The 26032-nt window shown below is 35.9% G+C and overlaps 1 protein-coding gene across 2 annotated transcripts in view; it reads left to right on the top strand.

Moving 5' to 3' along the window:
- Sfmbt1 (Scm-like with four mbt domains 1) overlaps positions 1-26032 on the top strand; it is a gene marked incomplete at its 5' end in the record, with an annotated part of 164711 nt that overhangs the window by 96296 nt on the left and 42383 nt on the right. For both annotated transcript variants that reach the window (XM_013515696.1, XM_013515695.1), the window contains 3 exon segments: positions 3064-3218; positions 14986-15080; positions 23158-23398. In XM_013515696.1, the coding sequence (XP_013371150.1) occupies positions 3064-3218; positions 14986-15080; positions 23158-23398 (491 nt within the window).

Below are 26032 nucleotides of genomic sequence, written 5' to 3'. Positions count from 1 at the left end.
TGTCTCCTGGACTTGTTCTGAGTGTGATGGAGTTCTGGGCTTGTGTTTTAGTTCTTTGTTTTGTCGTGTTTGCTACTGGATGCAGAAAGCTCAGTTTCCCTCTTCAGTGGCTGCACAGCAAAAGCCACTTGTGTCCCTAGTTTTCCTGTTGGTCAGATGTGCCCCTCAGTGACCCCTGAGAAGCACTAGTTAGTCTCGGGATTTCTGGCAGTTGCTGATTTGTATCTAGTTATCCCAGGTCTCAGACGTGGGCATTGGTGTCAGCTGATGGCAGACCATCTGATCCAGTGTCCCCTTGCAGTTCAGGGTATGTGCACGGCCCATACTCGGGTTGCACTGGTGTGACAGTTTTGATCCAGGGGACCTATGTCCCCAGGCAGTTCAGGGTACAGGCAGAACCCAGACACAAACTGTAGGGTCAACAGTTTATGAACCACCTGATTCTGTGTCTCCAGTCAGTTCAGGACACATACAGGAACCAGATGCAGGCTGGATGGACAGCAATCACAGACTGCCCATGCATCCGACCCCCTAGGTTGTCTGGGCGCAAGCAAAGCACGGACTTGAACTGCTGGACCAGCAGCTCTTGGAGCACTCGCACACTCGGCACAGGGAGCGCACAGGGAGGGGCCACATGTGCACCCCAGTGAGAGCAGTCCCTGGGACTTCTGAGTGAGGACCTCCTGTCTGGCTCACTCTGCGAGTTTTAGCTGGGAACTGTGGCAGTGGGAGTAAAGCATGTACTCAAACCGCGGGACCAGCAGATCTTGGAGCACTCACTCATTCAGTGCAGGGCACGCGCAGGGAGGGGCCACATGCGCACCCCAGCTAGAGCAGTCCCTCGAGTCTCCATGTGTTCTGTAACCCTCTTTTTTAACACTTTCTGCCTAACAGCTATTTCCTCTGTATACTCAGCTTAAATGTCATTTTCTCAGGGACATCTAGTGACCTCCTAGTTCAAGTTAAGCCCTCCTTTATGTTCTTAGCATCCAGTAAGTACTTTTCCTTCTTAGTACAGTACTTTAAATAATTGCTTTAAATTGCTGTCATAATTTGTCTGCGCCCCAGTTGAAAATACACTTTCTGAAAGCAGGATTGCTTTACCTCTATCCATTAAAGTAGTAGATAGTGTTGATAAATATGTGGGGAGCAAATGAGTTAGTAGGTTTAAATGTTTGGAGCTTGGGATAGAAAAGTACACAGGAAGAGTATATTTAAACTTTAAATATCACTCTCTCAAGTTTTTGTTCAGTTGTTCCTATGAGAAAGTCTGGGTTTCAGTGCTTGTAAACAGCTATTGGGGTAAGTGGCACTTAAATAACTTTAATAACTTTGAAAAGTTATTAAAACTTTTTCTATGAAATTGTTAAAATCTCAAAAAACCTTACTTCATTTACATATAAAAAACTGACATAGTATAGTATTGCATAAGATTGTGCAGGTAGTAAAGCTGAAATAAGAATCTAGGTATCCCTGTCTCCCATCTAAAGCTGTTATACTTCAGGTTGCTGCCTTTTCAAGGCAATACAATATTAAAATCTAAGCTATTTCTTAGTGATTAAAATTATTTTTGGGAGTAAGTTTCTAAGGGCTGTCATTTGCACTCAAAATGCATATGATCTTGAAGAATATCACGCTCAAAGCGGTGCTGTGAGGTACCTTTGCCACCTGCATAGTTTACTGTGCTGTTGCCCTTGCATTCAGTTCATGTGACTCCATCCTGCAGCAACTCCTTTTTTCATTTTTCTTTTTTCTAATCTGTTAGGCACATATAAAGGTAATATCTTAGGTTGTTTTATCTCTATATAAAGCAAGAATAGATAGATTCATCCATTCTGCAATGGATGAAACTCAGAAATTTAGTGAGAGAAAGCAGACATAAAAGGTCACATATTGTATGATTCCATTTATGTGAAGTATACAAGAAAGTCAAAATTTTCTAGAGACAGAAAGCAGATTAGTGGCCTGTACCTAAAAAGGGGAGGTGGAGGAACCATACATGACCATTAAACTTCTTTTCAGGGTGACAGAAAATATTCTAAATTTGGATTACGGTGATGGTTACACACTATTAATTTACTAAATTTTATTAGAATGTGCATTTAAAGTGGATTTTTTTTTGTACTGGGAATTGAACCCAGAGCCTTCACACAGAGCTATATCCATCCCAAACCCTTTTTTATTTTGAAACAGCATCTCACCGAGTTGCTAAGTTGCCCAGGCTGGGCTTTAACTTGTAATCAAGCCTCAGCCTCCCAGAGTGCTGGGACTGTAGCAGCCATCACCACACCTGGATAAAGCAGAAAGTTTTGATATGAAAATTATACTCCATTAAAATAATTTTTTTAAAAAATGGGTTCAGAGCTTATTTTGGAGGTGTTTTCATTGTATTCTTTCTCTCTCTTTTTTTTGTTTTTGTTTTTGTTCTTGTTTTTTTTTTTTTTGGTACCCGGTATTGAACTCAGGACCTTATGCTTGCCAGGCAGGCACTTGTGCAGCTGAGTATCCCTGGCCTGGGAGGCATTTTCTTTGTAACTGTAGAATAACATAGTTGCAAATTTGGTTCTGCCTAATAGTTTAATGGAATGAAATGGAAAATGAGGTGTAAAGTACAAGATAAACTAGATGAAGTTCATAACATAGGGTATCCTACTCATTGGGTAAGAAGAGCTTTGAAAGCAAACACCGTATCCCACCCTCAAAGCCATAAGGAAATGTTTTTGTGGACAGGAATCATGGTACTAAGTATACTAAGTATGGTAATCTAAGTTTAAAGGATGGGATTCAAATACACGTTAGTGGTTATGATTTTTAGATTATCTCATCAAGGTCTTAATGAGTTCTGAGTGATCTCTTGGACTTGCTGTCTTTCTCCCTCCACCACTCTACACGCACACTCTCTCTCACACTCTTCCAAGTTAGTAAAGATGTCTGTTTTTTCCCCCAAATACAACTCTTCTGCCAGTTTTATCTTACTTCTGAACCCAGTCAAGTGCTATGTGCTATGAGTGAGTAAACACTTTTGAGACTCAAGGTATTTTTGTATTCTTTTTGATTTTTCAGCACTTTCGTTTGGATCCTTGGATGCCCATTGGACAGACATTTGAAATCTGCAAGTCATCTTCAGATTGTAGCAGGACCATCAGGCCTTTCCTTTGTGTGGGGAGGAGATAGCCTATGTGCTGTGGAGATGAACGGGGAACAGCAGCTTGAAGCAGGTATTGGTTTTTCTTTTTTTTTGGTTTTTCTCAGGTACCGGGAACCGAACTCACGACCTTGCGCATGCCAGGCAGGCGCTTTTGCCGCTGAGCTAAATCCGCAGCCCCAGGTATTGGTTTTTCTGAGCATAATTTAGTTTGCAGAGTACAGAATTATATTACTTACCTGTGTTATATTGTCTGGACTTTCTACCACTGAATCAGAAAGTCTTTGAAGTCGTGCATTGTTTTTCATTGCCAACTCCAATATCTGTCAGAGAACCTGACTTAAGGACTACTAGTAATGTTTGCTGAAAAATAATTTTTACAGACCTCTTCTTTAAGCAATATTTTTATTTTGTTTCTTCTAGCTATTTTGAAACAGTATCAGTTAAGTTGCAAAGATTATACTGACAGGTCTCGTGTTCCCTTCACCCATTTTCTCTCATTAATTCATTTCATATAGCTATAATATAAATCTAGGAAAGTTTTTGCAATTCTGTGTCATTTTACCACACATGTGGATTCCTGTGTTTACCACTTTATTCAGGATATAGAACTATTTCATCACCATGAAGAGCTCCCACCCCTCCTTTCCATATTTCTCCCTAACTCCAGGCAATTGTTCATCTGCTTTCTAGCTCCATAATCTCTGTTATTTAAAGAGTGCTGCATATATAGAATCAGTATATGACCTTTTGCAATTGGTTTCTCTCTCTAAAAATGATAGCTTTGAGATCTATTGAGGTTCTTGGCTATTTTATTTCTGGGTAGCATTCCATGGGTGTACTACAGTTTACTATTAACTATTCATCTATTGTAGTACATTTTGTTTTTTTCCGGTTTTTGGATATTAAAATACATTACTATTAATAATTACATACATAAGATTTCATTTGAAGGGGACTATTCTGAGCAGCGCAGTTCTATAGATTATAGCTTTAGTGAAGAAACGGTCAGGCTGTTTTCCAAAGTAGCTGTGTTGTTTTCATTATCACCAGCAATGTCAGAGACATAGTTTTTCTGCATTCTTACAACTGTTTGTTATAATCATTTTTATGGAAGCCATTCTGATAGCTGTGTAGTGTCAGTTCATCCGTGGTCTTAATTTGTATTTCACTAATGGCCAGTGACATTGAATATCTTTACACATGCATGCTTGGCATACCTGCATCTTCTTTGATGTCTTTAGCTCAGTACTAATTGGTTTGTTTTACTGCTGAGATTTTGTTTTTAAAAAACAAAACTTTATTGAAATATAATTTTTGAGCTATAATTCTCATACCATAAAATTAACCCTTTAGAAATTTATAACTCTGTGGTAGTACTTTTGTTTTTGCAATGCTGGAGGTTGAGCTCAGAACCCCACACATACTAGGCAAGTAATCTACCAAGGAGCCATATCCCTCATCAAATTCAGTGGCTTGTAGTATAATCACAAAATAAATAACCTTCACTGCTGATTTTAGAACATATTTTTAATCCCCCAAATAAACCATTAGCAATTGTTTCCTGTTCCATTGAGGCTCTGGAAAGCAATCTGCTTGCTCTCTCTATGGATTTACCTATTTCTGATTTCTTTTTATTAATATTTCTATTTTGTGTATTTTTTATCCTTTTACTTTGAAACTGCTGGTATTATATCTAAAGTAAGTTTCTCTTTTAAAATTTTTGGATACATTTTAGATATACATAATGATAACATTCATCACAGGGAATTTGTACCTGTACATGATACATCATACTTCTTTTCCTGTTCCCCTCCATTCCCTTCAGCCCCCTTTTCCTCCTTACTTACAAAAGCTTTTTTCCATTTTATCCTTCTTTTCTTTCCTTTTCTTACCCCCCCCCATTTCCTTTCCCATTTGAACATTTTCTTCCCATTTCACAATATCTACTATACATTTTGGTGCTGGTTTATACTTTGAGTTTCTCATACCACAGAAGCAGTATAGTATTTATGCATGTGTGTCCAATTTATTTCATTTGAGAGTATGGTCTCAAGGTGCATCCATTTAGGTAGAAATGTCTTAAGCTTATCCTTTTTTAGAGTGGAATAGTACTCCATTGTATTAAAAAACCACATTTTCTTTATCATTGGTTGATGGGCATTTGGGCTGTTTCTAAGATTTAGCTATTACAAAACTGTGCTGCTATAAACATGTGTGCATATATTGCTGTGGCATGATATTTTTTATTCTTTCAGGAAGATACCACCAAGAAGAGGAATAGTTGGGTGAAATGAAACCTCTGGTTTTAGTTTTTTGAGCATTTCCACACTGATTTCCACAGTGATTGCACAAGTGTACACTCCCATAAATAGTGGAGAAGGGTTCCTTTTTCCCCATAGCCTCATAGCATTTGTTGTTGGTTGATTTCTTGATGATAGGCATTCCTCTGGGGTGAGATGGAATCTCAGCATTAGTTTTAATTTGTATCTCTCAAATGACCAGTGATGATGAACATTTTTTCATATATATATATTGCTGTTTCTACTTCATCTGAGAAGTTTATTTCAGATGCCTGTTTTTGGATTGAGTCTTTAAATTTGGGTGGGGTCTGATTTTTTTTGAGTTCTTTATACAGTTCATTTCATGTTTTAGTCCTTTGTCTGAGGAACAGTTGGCAAAAGTTTTTTTCCCACATGGTAGGTTGTCTCTTCTCTCTGTTGGTAGTTTCCTTTGCTGTGCAAAAGCTAATAAAATGAGATCCCAGTTGTTGATTCTTTTTGGTATTTCCTGTGCAGTAAGGATTTTGTTCATAAAGTTTGCCTATATAAGTGTCTTCAAGAGTTCTACCTGTTGTCTCTTCCAGTAGAGTCAGTGTTTCTATTTGAACAGGTTTTTAATCCATTTCAATTTTAGTTTAATGCATGGTGAAAGGTTTGGGTTTAGTTTTAATCTTCACCATGTGGAAAGCCTGTTTTTCTAGCACCATTATTAAAGAGGCTGTCTTCCAGTGAAGGTGTTTGGCTCCTTTGTCCAAGAAAAGGAGGCTGAGTGTGTTTGGAGTTTTTTCTGCTTCTTCTAGTCTGTTCCATTGATCCTTGGATCTGTTTTTTTTTTGTTTGTTTGTTTGTTTTCTGAAGTTTTTTTTTTTTTACAGTATCATGCTGTTTTTATCACAGTAGCTTTATAGTATAATTTCAAGTGGGAGATTATGATGTCCCCTGGCTTGCCCTTGTTGCCCAGAATTACTATTCTTGGTGTCTTCTGGTTCCAAATGAATTTTATGATTGTTTTCTTTTTATTTTATTTTATTTTTTTTTATTTTGAAGAATAAAAGAAGGATAACATAATAATAGGGGGGACTTAGCAAATTACAGACAAAATGGTAGGAAATTATCAATGGTTATCGTTTTACGTATTATTATCTACAAAATAGTTTCTCAGGAAAACAAATAGACAAATAATAGTGAGTTAGAGACAAAAGAGGTAGGAGATTATCAAGAGTTGTTGTGCTATACTTTGGTATCTTCAAAGTGGCTTTTAAAGAAAATAAATAGAGCTATAAATGAGTGACCTATTGAAAAATCATTAACTATTCTCAATGGTTGTTGTAGGAAACACATAATAATAAACATACATTATGAAATAGGATAGGAACATTACAAACTTTACACAGTTATGGATAGATTAGTAGGAAAATATCAATGGCTGCTGTAATATGTGGTGGTATCTTCAAAGCGGTTTCTCAGGAAGACAGAGATATGCAAGAAGGATCTAATAAGTAGTTACAGCCTAAGGGTTGTCAAAAATAGCATATTACCTCCTCACCAGTGACTCCTTTCACTGAGGTATGATGGCTGGAAGGAAGGCCAGGATTGAAAAGAAGGACCGAGAGACTTGCACCTGTGTCTAGCAACAGGCTGTTTTCTTGTTCCTCCATAGTCATGATTACCCAGGACTCCTCGACGGAGATGACGGTCTGGCCAGAGGGATATGATTGTTTTCTTTAGTTCTATGAGATATACTATTGGTATTTTGATGGAGATTGCATTAAATCTGTATAACAGTTTTGGAAGTATGGCTGTTTTCTCTATATTGGTTCTTTCCACCCAACAGCAAGGGATATCTTTCCATTTTCTGATATCTTCTTTTGATCTCCTTTTTCAGATAACTGTAGTTTTTAATGTAAAGGTATTTTACTTCATTAGATTAATTCCTTGGTATTTCAATTTTTTTGGATACTATTGTGAAAGGTGTGGTTTCCTTAATTTTGTTGTCAGTGATTTTGTTATTTGTGTACAGGAATGCTATTGATTTTTGAGTATTGACTTTGCACACTGCTATGTGACTGAATTTGGTTATTAAGTTTAGAACTGTCTTTTGGTGGAGTTTTGGGGATCTCCTGTGTAGAGTATCATATCATTGAAAAATAATGATAATTTAACTTCTCCCTTTCCTATCTTTCAGGTATCTTTGTCATGGAAGTATTTTGTTTCTCTATCAATTTTGAAAGATGGTTTTGCTGCATACATTAGTTTGGGCTGGAGGTTGTTTCTTTTAGGGCTTGAAATACTTCACTCACAGCTTCTTTGACATAGGGTTTGTGTTGAGAAGTCTGCTGAGATTCTGATGGCCCTTCCTTTATAGGTGATTTCTTTCTTTTCTCTAACAGCTTTTAATATTCTGTTCTTGTGACTATTATATGCCTTGGTATAGATGTTTTTATCATGGCTAGTTGTAGATCTGTATGCCTCACTTACCTGTATGTCCAATTCTTTTTCCATGCTTGAAAGTTTTCTCCCATTACAGTGGACCCTTGAGTAATGGTTGGCCTGACATATGAACAACTTTGGTTATGACAGGAATTTTAGTTTTAACTTATGACCAAAGTCTTCAGTTATGAACAAAATGCCAGCCATTTGTGCTTCCAGATGGTCTCACATACAGATTTAACTTCTAAAGAGTTCTGGAAGGAAATTACAGCATCCTTTCCTGTATGGGGTTAATTGAGAAATCCTTGGCCAGTATCTACGGTCACTGAGATCTGCCTATGTACAGAAGAGAGACTTTGAAGGCTGTGTAGAGGAGCCTGACCCATTGATTGACAACTTCATTTACAACCAGCCCTCAGGAATGCATTGAGTTTGTAAGTCAAGGGTCCACCGTACTTTTTGTGAACAGTTTTTTATACTGTTTGCACTATCTCCCACTTTTTCATTGACTGCAATCAATTTTATGTTATACTTTTTTGTATATCTAGCAGCTGTTAGATTGATTTTTCATGGTCCCTTGCTATTTATGAGAAATCTTTCTTTTTCTGGTTGCTAACTACAATTCTATTTTCCATATCTGGTATTGTGTCCTCTCATTGGCTCATTCTGCTGTGTCTACTTCCAATGGAATTTTTAATCTCCTGGATATGTTTGAATCTGTTTAATAGATTCCATTTCTTTCTTATGTTGGGCATTCATGTTTCATTTTCCTAAGCTCCTCTATTTTTTAAATTTGTAACTGCTGTAGAGCTGCCAACATATCTTTAATTATGGTCACCATTTCTATAGTTAGCTGAGAAATTATTTCTGATTTGATGTTTTCTAGAGCCTCATTCATCTGCTTTGTTACTTCTGCTCTTACCACTTAAGAGAATTCAGGTGGCTGTCTTTGGAATTGTTCCATCTCATTGCTCCTTGGGTTTGCCTTTGGCAAGCTGGAAGTCTGGGGTTGGATCTTGCTTTCTTGTCTTCTCATTTTCTTTTTTCTGTTCTCTCTGTCTCTGTCTCTGTCTCTGTCTCTGTCTCATTCTGTCTGTCTCTCTTTGTTAGTTTAATTCCTGGGTTGGTGCTTGTAAATTGCTTACAGCAAATAGTATTTACAGAAAATACTTTATTGCAAGTATTAAGAACCCTCAGAAAATGACTGCTTCTCAGCAATGTCTTATAGGTGTAGCTGGCTTTTGGGTTTTGAGTCTATTGCAAGATCCTACCTCTTCAATTTATTGGAGATGAGAAGTTGCTATTTATATAGCCTATCCTCTGGTTCTTTAGCACTGACCTATAGTATTGTTTATGACCCTTAGGCAATCTCAGTCTTGGCATACCAGGAAAAACAACTGATACAACACTTATGTCATGTTGGCTAGAGTAGTAGTCAGCAATAACACTAGCATCAAACACAGCCTAGAAAATGACAAACTGGTAACTATTAATTTGCTACCTTTAACCATATGAATTATATTTGTGGTTATATAAGAAAATCTAAAACAAACCAGAAACTTGTATACAGTAAATAATGACCTCAATGTGGTGATTTTACCCTCAAGGGAGAAAATTTAAAAGAAGTTAGGAAGAAAAAAAAAAGAGAAATAGAAGAATAAGAGGTTAGAATCAAGCCTGGAGGACAAAGGAAGATCACAAGAACTTTGGGGAACTGGTTAGGAAGATAGAAAGAAAAGACTGAAGAAAGAAATAAAAATAAAGAACAGAACAGAAGCCAGGTGTGGTGGCTCATGCTTGTAATCCCGGCATTCAGGAGGCTGAAGCAAGAGGGGTGCCATGAGTTCCAGGCCAGCCTGGGCTACATAGTGAGTTGAAGGCCAGCCTGAATTATAGAGTGGACCCTGCCTAAAAAAAACAAACAAACAAACAAACAAAAAAACACTCAAAAGAATGTCTACACTCATAAAAACAAAACAATCAACAAAAAAAAAAGGAAAAAAATGTTCACTTCGGGGCATGTCTCTGCTTTTACTGGTAGTCATAATAGGCAGGCAGAACCCAGATCTATATTGATTAATGCCACCAAGCCAGCTGTAGCTTTATGGTGGGGCAGTTAATAATCCCAACAAGCCTCCCTTCATAGTTCTACGGAAGTTCAGGCTGGTTTCTGGCTGTGAGGCTGGAACTGAATTTGTTCAGCCTGCAACACTTTGTGTGATTTCTGACGGCTTGAACTTGCCTCCCCACTTTTCTTGGAGTTATCCTAACACTTTCATTAAATTCTACTTTTATTTGACTATAATGTTTTTGAGTGTATACCTTTGATATGGTTTGTTATTGGTAGCTGTAGGTATTGCATTCTGTATACGTAACATAACATCACTTTACTAAGTCTAGAAACCTTATATTTACATCCCTTGACCCTGTTATACTACCTTAAATAGTTTCTTTACATACTTTCAGAACCATAACAGACGTTGTTAACTGTTTTGTTTAAACTGTCAAGTGTAGTTTAGAGTATATAAGAGAAGGAAAATGTGTTATATTTTTTAATATTTTTATTTTTTCCACTGCCATGTGTTCTTGCCTGTTACTCCAAGGTTTTTTTTTCATTTTATTTCTATTTAGAGAATTTTCTTCACATTTTTTTAGGGTAGGTCTACTGGCAACAATTTTTCTTAGTTTCCTTTTTATCTGAGAATATACTGATTTCCCTATTTATTAGTGAAGTATGCTTTTGCTAGATATAGAATTATAGGTTAAAATTTTGTTTCTTTTTCGTGCTTTTGAAAGGTAGTATGCCTCATCCTTGTGGCCTTCATGAGAAATGTACTGTCCCAGGAATATATCCCTTTTTCCAACATGAGATTCCCCCATTTTACCCTGTTTGATAGAGGTGTCATTTCTCTTCTGTTACTTTCAAGATTTCTGTCTTTCTCTTTAGTTTTCAGAAGTTTGATTTTGGTGTTTCTTTGCATCGATTTCTTATCTTGTTTGGCATTTCCTATAGTAGTCCTGTAGTTATTTCCAAGTAATAATACCAACATTCCAAATATTCATAAGTTAGCAATAAGCAGTTTGACATTTCTTTCTCTTTTTTTTTGACATTTCTTTATGGTTTTTGACTTTAAATAAATTCCACTGTGGTTTGAGGTCAGAATATTGAATTTTAACATGAGTTAATGGAATCCTGCTTTTTTGGGGGTTTTATATAGGGTTATTTGTTTCAGTCTATTTGCAATTTTTGTATTTTTCTACCATTCTAATTATGTTTCTGACTTGTGTAAAGTATCTACATATTTTACAGTACCAAATTTCTGTAATAAGATTGTGGCTTTAAGCCTGATACTATTTATTTTGCTCCTTCACCCACATACTTAGGTTTATTACATTTTAACTTATTTTCATTTTAAAAATAGAAACAAATCAATGTATGTGTGCATATAATTGGACATTTTTGTATATTAAGGTTTATTTGCATTTCTGTTTATAACACACATTCACACTTCTATCTGTCCCATGTTGTACGAACTAGAGATTGTTAAAAAGTGTTCTATACTATTGTTTTCCCTAACATATTTTGGAGATTGTTCTGCATGATTATATAGAGGTTATTTTCATTGCTTTTTATAGCTTTGTAGAACTGAATAGCTTGGTGTTGGTGTATAGACTTGAAGGATATACCATATTTATTCAGTCAGTTCCTTACTGAGGAACATTTGGGTTATTTCCAGTCTTGGTATTACAAATAGTGCTGCAGTGAATAGACTTGTACATATGTCTTTTTGTATTTTTGCCAGCATATCTTTGGGATAGATTCCTAGAAGTGGGATTGCTGGATCAAAAGGTAAATACATATGCAATTTTGCTAGATATTGCCAAGCTTTCTTCCACAGGAGTTGTGTGACTGTGCTTTACCTGTTTTATAATTTCAACATAGAGTATATTTTCAGACTTTGAAGTTCTTCCCAATCTGGTACCTCAGTGTAGTTTTAATTTACATTTTTATTAAAGTGAAAAATTGTACATTTTCATATATTTAAAGTTATTTTCTATTTCTTTTTTATATTCTCTTTTCAGTGTTTTGCTTATCATCCCATCAGATCATTAATCTTATTGCTTCTCAGTTTTACTAATTTTTAATGTGTAAGAGATTTTGGTTGATTAATCTACAAATTTTATTCTCAGTATTTATGTTTTATTTTTAAATTAGCATGCTGCTTAAAGGACTAGGTTCCTTCCCTAGGATCATGAACAGTCAGCCTACTTGTTTAAGTAATGGCAGATGACTTTCTGTTGGCCTGTACGTCTGCTTCTTTCCAAGCACTTTTTGTCAGCTTGTATTCCTAGTGAAAAATTTCAAGTACATGAAAACATGGGAAAAAGTATAACAAACTGTCATGTACCTGAATAGTTAGAAAATGGTAACATTGCCCAATAGTTGTTTATACTTTCTGTGCTAAAATGTTCATAATGTAAATTTTACTACATGAACTACTTTAAAGGATACTGTTTGGTGGCATTAAGTACGCACACATTGTCATATAATCATCACCACCATTCATCTCCACAACTTTTTTCTTCTTCCCAAAGTAGAACTTCAGTCCCTTTAAATAACTCCCTAGTTTTTTTTTCCACCATTGTACTTTCTGGCTGTAGAATAACTACTATGGGTTTGTTATATAAATGGAGTCATATAGCATTTACTTTTTGTGATGTCCTTATTTTACTTAGCATAATGTCTTCAAGGCTCATTCATGTCATAGCATGTAGCAGGATTTGTTTCGAAAGCGAAATACTATTCTCTTATGTGCATATACCACATTTTGTTTATCCACTCATCTATTGGTGGAAACTTGGGTTACTTTTACCTTTTGGCTACTATGAATATTGTTGCTAGGAACATTCATGTACAAGTACTGTTTGAATCCCTTTCATTTCTTTTGGGCATGTACCCAGAGATGGAATCATTGGATCCTGTGATAATTTCTAAAAAACTTTTTGAGAAGCTGCCATATAGTTTTGTACAGTTTTACATTCCTCCCAGCAGTGCATAATGGTACTAATTTGACTACATTCTTATCAACACTTGTTATTTTCTGCTTTTTTGAAATAACTATTCTAATGTGTGTGAGACACGATTTCATTGTAGTTCTGATGTGCATTTCCATATGATTAGTAATATTGGACTTCTTTGCATGTGTTTCCATTTTTAAAAAGAAGTAAAACAATATTATTTGTATTTCCTTCTAATCTGGTTAGCTTTTTCCCCAAAAAAGTAACATTGATGAAGTTCAGACATACTCTTCCCATTCTTGTTTTTATACTCTTAATAACATGCATGTATTAATAAACATTATAATGCAGTTTTATTTTGAAGCCTAAATTCTTTCTAGCTGTGCTTTTCATTCTGCACTTATCTTTTCTACTTATGGTTTTTGAGATTTATGTTAATACTAGCATTCCTTTCACCTGCTGTAAATGTAAAATAGTGTTCCATTGAAGGATTACAACACTTTATCTTTGCTTCTAGTGTATTACTATTACAGATAATGTGGTAATTATACAGTATTCATATTTGCCTTCTTGTGTCCATGGGAAGCATTGGTCCCCCTGGAGTATATTGAACTTTTTATTGAGAACTTGCTCTGTTCCAGCCATGGTTCTACAAGAATATATGAAGGTGTGATTGAAAAGTACAGTGGATATTTAATTTTTAAAAATATATTATAATAAAAGGTACATTCCTGTTAATCCCCTCAAAATATCCCCGCATGCTTTGAACACACTTATCCTGTTGTTCTTGCTACTTTCTGAATCAGTTCCGGAAGTCCTCTGGTGAGTGTCTTTGTTGTTATTGTGGGTACCTCTATGTCCTGAATCAATTCAAAATGTTTACCTTTCATGATCACTTTGACTTTGGGGAGGAGCCAGAAGTCACACAGTGCCAGATCCTGTGGATGAAGACATACCATAATGTTTTTAGAAACCTGCCTTTCCATTGGGTGGCACTCAATAGCAACATTTACTCTATTTTTATCATACCTCTTAAAGACACTCATGAAAGAAGACTTCTACTATATACCAGATATTTTGAGTGCCCATGACAGAGATATAGGAGAGACCAAAGCAAAATTTCTGTCTTTGTGGAGTTTATGGTATAATTGGGGAAGTTTAAAAGATACATGGTGCATGGTCAAGTAAGAATGAATGCCATGAAGAAAGTGGAAGCAGAACCCCATTTAGGTGAGTACTGATGGAAGGCCTTCCTGAGGAGAGAGTTGAATGAGATGAAGATGTGATCTCCACTGGGAGATAAATCTTTGGGCTTAGAGAACAGTAAACTTAGAGGCTTTGCAGAGAGAGCATGATTAAAGAGTGGCAAGAAACTCTTTATCACCTAAAGGTCGTGAGAGTATAGATGGGGATATAGTGGAAGACTAGGTGGCTAGTGGTCAGATCATGTAGGACCTTTTTAGTTTCCCAAAGATTTTAGACCTTATGTAAGGAGGATTCAAAGGTGAAAGTTACTGTAGATAGACCTTCTACTAGAGATATCAGTAGGCAGGATGAGAAATAGTTAGATTGGGGATATGATTTATAGATAGTAACTACAGAACTTTTTTTAATGGATGTGATTTAAAGTGTGAAAGAAATGGAGGGGAAAACTTTGATAAAACAATGATAAAAACTTTGTATGTTTTGGATTGAGCTCAAATACTGATTAGGGTACTTAGTTGGAGAATACTTAGAAAGCATCAGATTGCAAGTTTAAGTTTGAAGTACCTATTAAATATATTAAATATTTGGTAGTAGATACTAAATTGCAGTCCATAGTGATTGTAACAGTTGTATCCATTTGATTCAACTTCAGATTTGATGTTTCCTTAGTGAGAGCTAGCAGGCCAAACTACTACTGCACTCACTGATACATTGCTATCAGTGCACTCCGGGAACCTGCCATTAAAACAACAAAAAACTACTTAATTATTTTGTGCAAAATCCTTAACATGTCCTGAAGTAAATTCTGTAAGTTAGGTTACTAATTTTATATATGTTTTGCTTTGAGTTTTTTTAAAAAGTGAGACCATTTTTTGTTTTGTTTTGTTTTGCTTTTAATTCTAGATGCTGGATCTGGTATGGAAGAAGTGGAATTAAGCTGGGAAGATTATCTAGAAGAGACAGGGTCCATAGCAGTTCCCTATGGGTCATTTAAACATGTAAGAAATAATTATTTGCTTACGGATTATATCCTTTTCCTTTTAATCACTGTGTAATTAGTAGACAATTTAGAGTTATTTTAAGTTGAGGTATTTGAAAAATTTAAACGCTTTTTCCTTTTCCTTCTTCCCATTACTCTCATTAAGTAAACTTGACATATTCTGTTTTTGATTTTGCTTTCTGAAACAGGATCTCACTATGTAGTTCAGACTGGCTTTGAACTCACTATATAGCCTAGGTTGACTGATATTCCTGCCTCAGCCTCCCAAGTGCTGGGTTTATATAGGTATATGACAAGAAAATCTGACATATTCTAAAATCCTTTTTAGTTTTGTATATTTTTTTGCTCCTCAAAATAGTACTTATCTTTTTTACTATTCACAAGTATTCTTTTATTTTTGTCAAAAACCCTTCTCAATAGCCGAGCATGATAGGGCATATCTATAGCAGCACTTGGGAGGCTGAGGCAGAAGGATTGCCCAAGTTCAAACCTTGCTGGGCTACATAGCAAGACCCTGACTCAAAAGACAAACAAACAATAAACAAAAATCCTTCAATTGTCAAAGTGTCACATTCTTGTATTTTGTTGCATTTTAAAACTCTTGGTTTACTCACAGAAAGTAAGTTCATCAGTTTTTCCCAATAGTGTGAACTGCTTAACCCTGAGCTGTGCAGAGATGTGTCATATAGTCGGCCTTCCTAATGGCCTTTGCAGCCCAGCTTTGTGCTTTACCAAGGAGCAGCATATTTGATCTGTGTGATAACTTTAGAATGTAAGAAAATACCAAAAATTTTACTAATAATTTATGTCTAAGCTGGGCATGGTAACACACACTGTAACCCTGGTACTCTGGAAGGCTGAGGCAGGAAGGTGGCAAATTGAAGTCCACCATGGGTAATTTAGCAGCTTAGTGAGACCATGTCTCAAAAGTTAAAGGTGAGATGGGGATATAGGTCAAAGAAAAAGCCTTGGATTCAGTACCATCCTATCTATTTTATATAATCTAATCTAATCTAATTTTGTTTTGAGACAGGATCTTGCTAAGTTGCCCAGGCAGGATTCAAACTCAAGATCCTCCTTCCTCTGCCTCCCAAAATGCTGGAGTTACAGGCATGCACCACTGTACCAGGCTAAACTTCCTTTTAAAACTTGTGAAATTAGTGACTCTGAAATTACTATGTATAGTCTGCTTTGGACTATGTGGTTTAAACAACATAAATTTATTTTTCCACAGTTCTAAAGACTAAAAGTTTGAGATCAGTGTGCATGACCAGTTTCTGATAAAGTCTTGCTTCTTGGTTTGCAGATAACAGCCTTCTTGCTGTGCCTTCACATAACATGGGATGGGATGGGGTGGAGAGTGAGTATGTATGTATGAGCAAGTGTGTGTGCATCTATGTGAGTGGTTCGTACACTGGGTCAGGGCTGCACCCTGTGATCTTTTTAACCTAACTGCATCTGCTGTGATCTAAGTGTTTGTGTCTGCCAAAGATTCATATGTTGAAAGCCATCCTCCATTCTCATGATGGGAAGAGCTGATGTGGTGCTATGAAGAGACGAGGGCTTTGGGAGATGAGTAGAGGCTGAGAGCTTCACCGTCATCAGTGGGATTATTGTCTATCTAAAAGAGGCCTGAGACAGTTGGTTTGCTTATTTCACCACGTGAAGTCACAGCAAGAACTCACCATTTGTGAAGTACAGAGTGAGCTGTCACCAAACACTGAATCTGCTAACACCTTGATCTTATGCTCTTCAGCAAGTAAAATTATGTGCAGTAAATTTCCATTGTTTATAAATAACTCAGTCTAAGATACTTTATGAGAGCAGCCTGAATGGATTAAGACATGTTCCATAAAGGGCCCATTCCCAGATACAGTCACAGTAGAACTGAGCATATAAATTTGGGGGTACAGTACATTGGCTCCTTTTTTCTTTTTTCAGTATTACTTTTTTTTTAAACATGGAAAACTTGTTAGTGGTTCTGTAATACCTTTAAATTCTTACTTTTGAAATTATTCCTATACTGATATGTATTTTATACTAATGTTCAAATAGAGAATAAGTCCCCTTACCTAAACTGTAGTTTTAAAAATGTCATTTTTGCCGGGCATGGTGGCACATTCCTGTAATCCTAGCACTCAGGGAGGGTGAGGCAGGAGGCTTGCTGTGAGTTCAAGGCCAGCCTGGTTTACATAGTGACTTCAAGGTCAGTCTGAATTGCATAACAAGACCCTGTCGCAAAAAATGAAACATAAACAAGTCATTTTTAATTAGAGTAAAAAATTTCCCCTTCTCTTCTGTGAGTGACACAGCAAAAAGGAGAAATGCACACTTTTCATTGTTAAATGTAGGAAATATTCGTAAACCTGAACCATAGAATATGGTAGAGGGCTACCACATATAGTGAAAATCGAACATGGGTGTGAGGAGATTCTGAGAACGGGTTGCCTATTAGGGTATCACAGGAAAAGCTGGTAGAACTCCACATCTTCAGGTCCATGGAGATGAATGTACAGGCATCTGGCAAGGCTTTTATAGGTTCTGGTTTAGAACACAGGAAAAAGGAAAACAAGGCTAAAGAAAGAATTAGAGATAAATCATATTTGATTTTGTTTGTTTTTGTTTTTGTCTTGAGACAGGGTTTCACTGTGCAGTTCAGGTTGGCCCTGAACTCAGTTTGTAGCCCAGGCTGGTCTTGAACTCGAAATGGTCCTCCTGCCACAGCCTCCTGAGTGCTGGGATTACAGGCCACCATGCCCACATATCAGTTTGAAGTGTAAAAGCTTTCCTAAAGGCAACAGCATTGACACTAGATAGACTAAACTCTACCTGCTATTCTAGACAAAACAAAACAAAACAAAATTGGCTTTAAAGCTGTTGAGGAAAGGAATATAAACCCTATCAACACTGAGGCATAGGTAAGAGTCTGTTGCAGCCTAGGGGAGAACAGAAGAAAAATAAACCTTCTGCCCCAGGGGGAGGGATAGGAACACACACTGAAGCGTTAGGAGTCCTCAACAGTTGAGGCAGGGGTAGCGTCACTGAGAAGTTCCCTGCAAGACTCTGGGACACAGACTAAACTTCACCTCACAACTGAGGTCGAGTCTCAGAGTGTTTCTCTTCAGCTGTCTCTCAGCACCAGGTTAGAAAGTGTTGGGTAACAGTGGTCTGTTGTAGGGGGAAAGGCAAGCGAAGATCTGAGTCTGAGGGTGGAGCCACAGGCATTGACAAAAAGAATCCTCTGGCAGATGAGCCTGTACATGGATGATGCTACAGGAACTTGAAGCCTGTGGTGTATGTGTGTAACCATAGCAACAGCAAATCCCAGACCCTTCTCCCCAGCTAACTAGGTTAACTTAATCTTCCCCCTTGAACTAAAGGCCTAAGAAAAGAAGAAACATGCCCATTTCTAGCTATAAATATTATTTGTCTAAGTATCTATTGTTTTATGATGTTTTGTTTTCAACCAAAAATTATAGGGCAAGTAAAGAAGCAAGAGAAAAACAATAAGCTATTAAGAGACAAAGCAATCAACTGACCAGACTCACATGGTCCAGATGTTGAAGCTATCAGACAGGGAATTTTAAGTAATTGTGATTAATATGATAAAGGCCCTAGCACAGTAGAGAACATGAATGAACAGAAAAGCGATATTAGCAGAGATGAAAACTGTTAGGAAGAACGAAATGGAAATAACAGAAATGAAAATGATAATAACAGTTGACGAATGCTTTTGTCAGGCTCATCAGTAGACTTGACAACTGAGGAAAAGACCATAAGACTTGAAGACAAATCAGTACAAATTACCCAGACTGAAACACAAAGAGAACAAGAGCAGGGGGACAAGACGGAACACTCAACAGCTATGAGATGACATGAAGTGGTGTAGTGTATTTGTAACTGTAATCTCCAAGGGTGAAAAGAGAGTGAGGAAAACAAAGTTGGAGAAGTAATGAAGTTCCCATAGGAGCAAAGGTAACACACCATAAATCTGAGATGCTCAGGGAATGTACATCAGAATACTAAACAGACAGAACCAACCCAGACACACCATACTGAACTATGAAACCAAAGAGAGAAAATCTTAAAGACTATCTAAGGCATAAAAGCTATACTGCAAATGGAAGAACAAAGAACTACAGCAAAATCTTTTCAAAAACTAATCCAGAAGATAGTAGAGTTAAGATCTTTTAAGATGTTGAAAGAAAAAAGAAGATAAAATACTGGTCAACCCAGAATTCTACATTCAGCAAAAATTCCATCCAAAAGTGAAAGAGAAATACTTTTTGCCAAGGATACAAAAATTAAAGAGAAATCATTACTAGACCTATACTACAAAAAATATTAAAGGAAGTTCTTATATAAAGTTTATTTTTTCTTAAATTCAGTGTCTCTAAGAGATAACTCTGAAGCAAAAATAGTAGAAATGTATCATATGTTTATGTAATACCTGTAACTATAACAGTGCAAACAAGGGAGGGTCAATTTGGGAGTATATGGTTGTTAAGATCTTTATATGATACATGAAGTGGTAAAATGTTATTTGTAAGTATACTATACATTTAAAGAAAATGAAAACCTTTCAATCACTACATCAAAACTTGTTAAAATATACATAAAATTTACCATTTAAGTCATTTTCTAGTTCAGTGGCAGTAAGTGTATTCACAGTATTGTTCACTACACATAGTTTCTCAAAAAGAAACTCAGTACCATTGAATAGTAACTTCCCAGTCCCTGCTTTTTGTAGTTCCTGGTAGCCTCTATTTTATGTTCTGTGTACTTCACATAGTGCATATATTTCATTTTTTGGTCTGTCTTATTTCACTTAGCACAGTACTCTTAGCATATCATTATACTGGTATAAAAATATTTAGTAGATTTTGAGTTCACAATGTAAATTTAGAATTAATTAAAGTTTTTTTAAAGTAGCACTGTTTCATATTACAGTATTCTCAATTCCTTCCATATGTCCTTTATAACATTGCTGCTGTTCATATACTGTAATACTTATAAGCTATCATCAGAAAATACCTTTTGCTATTATTAATTTGAACAAACTTTAATTCTTCAGGTCAAGTAAGAATAAGAAGAAAATACTTTGTTGTACCCTGTTTTATTCCTTCTCTAATCCTCTTCCTTTTTTATTTAAATCTGAGTATAATTTTTCCTTCTTTTTCTTTTCTTTTTTTTTGAGACATAGTCTTGCTATTAGTTCAGGCTGGCCTTAAACTCACTGTGTGTAGTCCAGGCTGACCTCAAACTTGCAGCAGTTCTTCTACCTTAGCCTCCCAAGGACTAGGATTACAAGCATGTGCTACCATGCCTGACCAACTTTCCTTCTTATAAAAAATTTAGTATTTCTTGCAAGGTAAATTTACTAGCTACAAAAATCCCTCAATTTTAGCTGAGTATGGTGGTACATAACTTTAATCCCAGTTAACTGGGAGGATGAGACAGGAGGATCGGGCAATTTAGGAAGGCCCTATCGCAAAATAAAAAGTAATAAGGATGAGGATGTTGTTTAATCTGATGGCTTGGATTCAATCCCCAGTATCTCCCTTTCCAAATTAAAAAAAGGTAAATAGGGCTCTTTGTTGTTGTTTTTGTTTTAGTATGTGGGTGTGTGGGGTGTGTGTGTGTGTGTATATACTTGTGCATGTGTGCTGGAGATTGAACCCTTGATCAGTTGCATGCCTTAGCCTCCCAAATACCTGGGATTAAAAGTAGGTACCACCATGCCCATTCTATGGTTAATAGTAATCCAACTATGTCAACAATTAATTTTAATGTTGTTTGTATCAATTTAATGTTGTTTGTATCAAAGAGTGTTAGAATAAATCATAAAACAAAATAGAGCTATATGAAAGTAAATATGCCTTGCTAACACCAATCAGAAGGAAGTGGGAGTATTATGTTAATTTCAAACAGCAATTATCTGGGATAAATAAAAATATTACATAATGATAAAGAGGTCAGTTCTGTAAGAAGACATAACAATCAACATGTGTGTACCTAACAACAGAGCTTCAGAAACTTGTAAATGTACATCTGATATTATAGTTGGAAGATTCTGCACCCTTCTATCAGAAATGGAGATTATTAGGCAGAAAATGAGTAAGGACACAGTTCAGCAGCACTATCAACTGGATATAATGAACATCTGTGGACTACCTCATCCAATAACAACAAAATACACATTCATCTCAGACTCATGTGAAACACTGACAGAGACCACATTCTGGGGCATAAAACACATATAGCAAATTTACAGGAATAGAAATCGTACATTATCTACTCCCAGACCACAGCGGAATGAAGCTGGAAATCAGTAACAAAAAGATAGACTAAAAATCCCCATATACATAAAAATACCCATATACATAGACAGAAAAATTCTAAATAACACATGAGTCATAGAAGAAAACTCAAAAGAAATTTGGAATGATGTTGAACTAAATTAAAACCAAAAACATCAAATGTCTAAGAATAAATGTAACAAAAACTTGTAAGGAAACTAAACCATTATCAATTCTAAGTTAAAGACCTGTGAAAGGGCGATATAATTTGTTTATATAATGAGTCATTCCTGTAAATATGTCTGTTCTCCACAAATAAGTCTGTAGATTTAATGCAACCCAAGTCAAACTCGCCCCCCACCTCATTTTAGGAAGTAACAGACAAGCTGATTCTGAAGTTTATATGGATAAAGGTCTGCAAATAGCTGGACACACTTAAAAAATAAAACATAAAGACTGGTTCTGCTAGATATCAAACTTAAGACAGAAGAGTTCTGCTCTAAGAAAAAACAAATCAGAGATAGAAACACTTTTGTAAGAACACTTGATTTATATCAAAAGTGATGATTTATAGTGGTTAGGAAAGGTACTGATTTTATTGTATGTTCATATTGAAACAAAACACAGCCCCACCTAATTTCCATGTGCAGATTAATTCCAGGTAGATACCAGTTCTAAATTCCAGAAGCTTCTAGAAAATAATACAGTATATAATCCTTATGGCTTTAGAGACAGGGAAAGATTTGTTGAAAATGCGGAAAAGGGAGTGACTTTTTAAAGGACAAATATTGATACAAGACTACATTAAATTAAAAAATTCTGTTTGTTGAATGACATCATCACGAAAATGAGAAGGTATTTGCAACACAAATAACTTTCATAGAACTGGTACCCAGAATATAAACTGAATGAAAAAAGTTGGCCAACTAACTTAGGCATTTCCCAAAAGAAGAAATCGCAGTGGTTTATGTATGCATAAGGTAGTTCCAGAATGGATACTTTCTATCTTTGTCACCATATAATATTTTCTCTGAGCTAGAACAGTGTTGAGAGAGTTAAGGGGAACATTACTATTGAAGACTAACTGATAGAAACATAGGCCATTTTGGGGACAGTGTGAAGTATAGCTCCCCACATATAGTACGTATTATACTAATTTATTGTCATAGGTTATATTGGATCTTTCCCTATTCTAGTTTCATACATTTTCTGATGAGTGATCTAGAAATCACTCTCGAAAACACAATGTTGAAGGCTTTTAAAATAGGAAGCATTTAGTAATGTACATAGTTAACAGAAAGCATTTCTATAATCACAATAGACTTTGGTGAAAATATTGATCTTCACTTGTCAGATGAAGGATCATTGTTATTTCTGTAGTTTGTCTGGATCAATCCTATAAATTAAAATGGGAATTTCTCAGGTTTTTCTTAAGATTTTATTTCATTTAGTGCTTGAGAATTCAAATCTTAAAAGAGTGCTGAGCCAGGCATGGCAACACATGTCTATAATCTCAGCCACTTGGGAGACGGAGGCAGAGAGATTGCACATTCAAGGCTAGCTTGGGCAAGTTAGTGAGACTTTGTCTCAAAGTAACATAGATAGACTGGGGGTGTATCTCAGTGATAGAGTACTTGTCTAGTGTGGCAAGGCCCTAGATTCAGTCCCTAAAACTGCACGTGTGCTCTTTTTCCCTCTCTCCCCCTCTTGCTCAATACTAGGCAGAGAAATATCTGTGATACTTCTTGGGTGCCTACTAACATTTTCCCTGTTTAGGTGGACATCCGTTTGCAAAATGGATTTGCTCCTGGGATGAAATTGGAGGTGGCTGTGAAAACAAATCCTGAAACCTACTGGGTTGCCACTGTCATTACCACCTGTGAGCAGTTGCTTCTCCTCCGCTATGACGGCTATGGGGAGGATCGGAGAGCAGACTTCTGGTGTGACATCAGAAAAGCTAATCTCTACCCCATTGGGTGGTGTGAGCAGAATAAGAAGACCCTTGAAGCCCCAGAAGGTAATAAAATACTTCTGTTGAGACATGATATGATATTACTGTGAGAGTTTCGATTGTGCAGCCTTGGAGTTTTCAGTCCACCCACATAGGTTTACTTATCATTTTTAGATTTTCATTTTAAATGAAAATATGTATAAGAAATAATGTACATTTTCCTATCTTTTAAAGTTTTCTCCATAAAGTCTTAGGTTTTTATGATACAGAAAAAAACAGTTGCTTCAGATCCTGTACCACTGTGAGGTTCTCTGAGTTTAGGACGTACAAGTCTGGTGGTTTTTCAGAACACTGGGTCACTGCTCTTTTTGTTTTTATTGGCCTCTTTCTTCTTACTGCTAAGCGGTCTGGGAACTCTGAACTCTTCAAATGAACAACTAAAGCTCCATTCTAATAAGGAACCCTAGAACCCAAATTAAGCAGAAGAAAGACAATAAAGGCAAAAGAAAGAAAAAATGTGAAAAAAAGGTAGAAGAAGGAAAGAGAGGTGCAGATTCAAGAAAACACCAGTTTTTATATTTTTCTTTAACTTCTTATTTTGAAATGATTTCAGGTTTACAGGAAAGTTGTAAGAACGGTATAGAAAATTCTTGGAGTCTTTTTTGCCAGGTTTCTCCAAATGTTGACATTTTATCACATTTACTTTATCCTTTCTCCTCTGCCCACACATGCTTTTTAGCAAACTGTTAGAGAGTCACTTTTAGACATGATGTTCTTTTACTCATAAATCCTTTAATGTATCTCTAAACACATGGCATTCACAGACACCATAAAAATATCAAAAATAGGAAGTAACTGATGCAGTTCTATTATTTAATCTGTAGATAATTTTTACCAATTGTCCCAATAACATTTTAACATGTTTATAAGAAAATTCTGGATTATGTTTAGCTTTCAGTTGTCATGTCTCATAAATAAGTTTCCTTATTAATCTGGAATAGTTCCTCAGGCTTTCTTTGTCTTTCATGGCTTTGGTATTTTGAAACATATAGGCCAATTTTCTCAATAATATTCATTATGTCTTTGTCCTAGCAATGTTCTTTATGTCCTCTTCCTGTTTCTGATTCAGGATCCAGTCTAGGATCATGTAGCTTCCAGTTATCATTTTTCCTTGATTTTCTTAATCTTTCTTTGTCTTAACATTTTTGAAGAATATAGGCAAGTTATTCTGTAGAATCACCTCAATTTGGATTTGTCATGTTTCCTTTATGTACTTTTCCATTATGTAGTTTTCATAGGAAAAATAGAGAAACTGCGTCCTTTCATTGTATCCTATTAGGAGATGCATATGGTTGATTTATCATGTTAATGATGATATTAACTTTCATCACTTGATTAAGTTAGTATATGTCAAGTTTTTCCACTGTAAAATTATTCTCCCCTTTTTAATTATAGTATCTTATGGGAAGAGTCTTAGAGATTATGAATATAGCCTATTACTTTTCAAACCTTAACCCACTGTTTTTAGCATCAATTTATAGATTTTTGTCTGAAACAATAATTTATTATTCTACTAGTTACCAAATAATATTTTTCTAATTTTTACATTTCCTAATTGGATATGTACAAAAAACTTTATGAATATTTAATACTCAATTTATTGAGGAGTCTGAGACTAATGCAAGTTATCTTTGGCCTCTACAGTTACCAGAGGTGCTCAGTGTGGTGGCCGTTAGCTTCCAGACATTTATTAGTATGGCAAACGAGTGCTTGGGTAGTCTTGGTCATTGAGATTGCTACACATGCATTTTCAATTTCTTCTCTAAGGGCTGGCAGTGTACTGGCTTTTCTGTGATATAGGACATCCTTTAGGGTCCCCCATACAAAAGTAACACCATCTGTTGAAAAAACATACAATTTTTCTTTTCCTGAAGTGTGTATACCATACATTTTTGGGGGCAGATTCTGTGTGTGTGTATATATATATATATATATTTTTTTTTTTTTCCTCAGTGTAGACTTATGATTGGGTTTTATTCAGTGGGTTGTAAGCTTTTACTCTCATTTTTTTGATGTTAAACTGCCCTAGATTCAGTGAGTAGGAACTCCTTCAAATTGGCTGATGTCTTTATGATGTGTCATTTTCATTCTTTGAGCAGTATCTTACTTTTTAGCTCAGTAAAATTTTCTATCTCAGCTTTGAAGTCAGCCATTTCCCCAAGAAGTCCTGGTTTCTTTTAGTGAAGAAAGGTATTTAGAAATGAAGATCAAGGTCTGGTATTATGGTCCTGAGGTGGCGTGGATTTTTAGGAACCTCTAGAGGAAGCCCTAGAAACACAACACTACCTGGCCCACCATCTCATCCTAAGAGTGTAAGAAAATGCGTCTCATTTAATCGACAACAGGAAAGGATTTCAGTTGAATCTCATAAAGACTATCACTGTATAACCAAAAAAGAATAAAATCCTTCCAGAGATACATAATCACAAAAAAAATTCAAAATAAGCTAAAGAAAGTAGTAATAATGATAAAAGCTTAAGTAAAATTTTAAAAATTATGAGGTGATTGATGAAAAGGAAGATTTGCAGAGAAAAAGTAGCATTTAGAATGGAAATAAAAAATATTAGATATAAAAACTTAGTTCAAGTGAACGCAGGAATAAATCACCACAGATAATATCTGAAGAGAAATAGAAGATTA

This window comes from Chinchilla lanigera, unplaced genomic scaffold (genome assembly GCF_000276665.1).
Source record: "Chinchilla lanigera isolate Chin_1 unplaced genomic scaffold, ChiLan1.0 scaffold00029, whole genome shotgun sequence".
Lineage (NCBI taxonomy): Eukaryota > Metazoa > Chordata > Mammalia > Rodentia > Chinchillidae > Chinchilla > Chinchilla lanigera.
The sequence above is the reverse complement of the archived record's forward strand: the minus strand, read 5'-3'. Positions and strand labels throughout refer to the sequence as shown.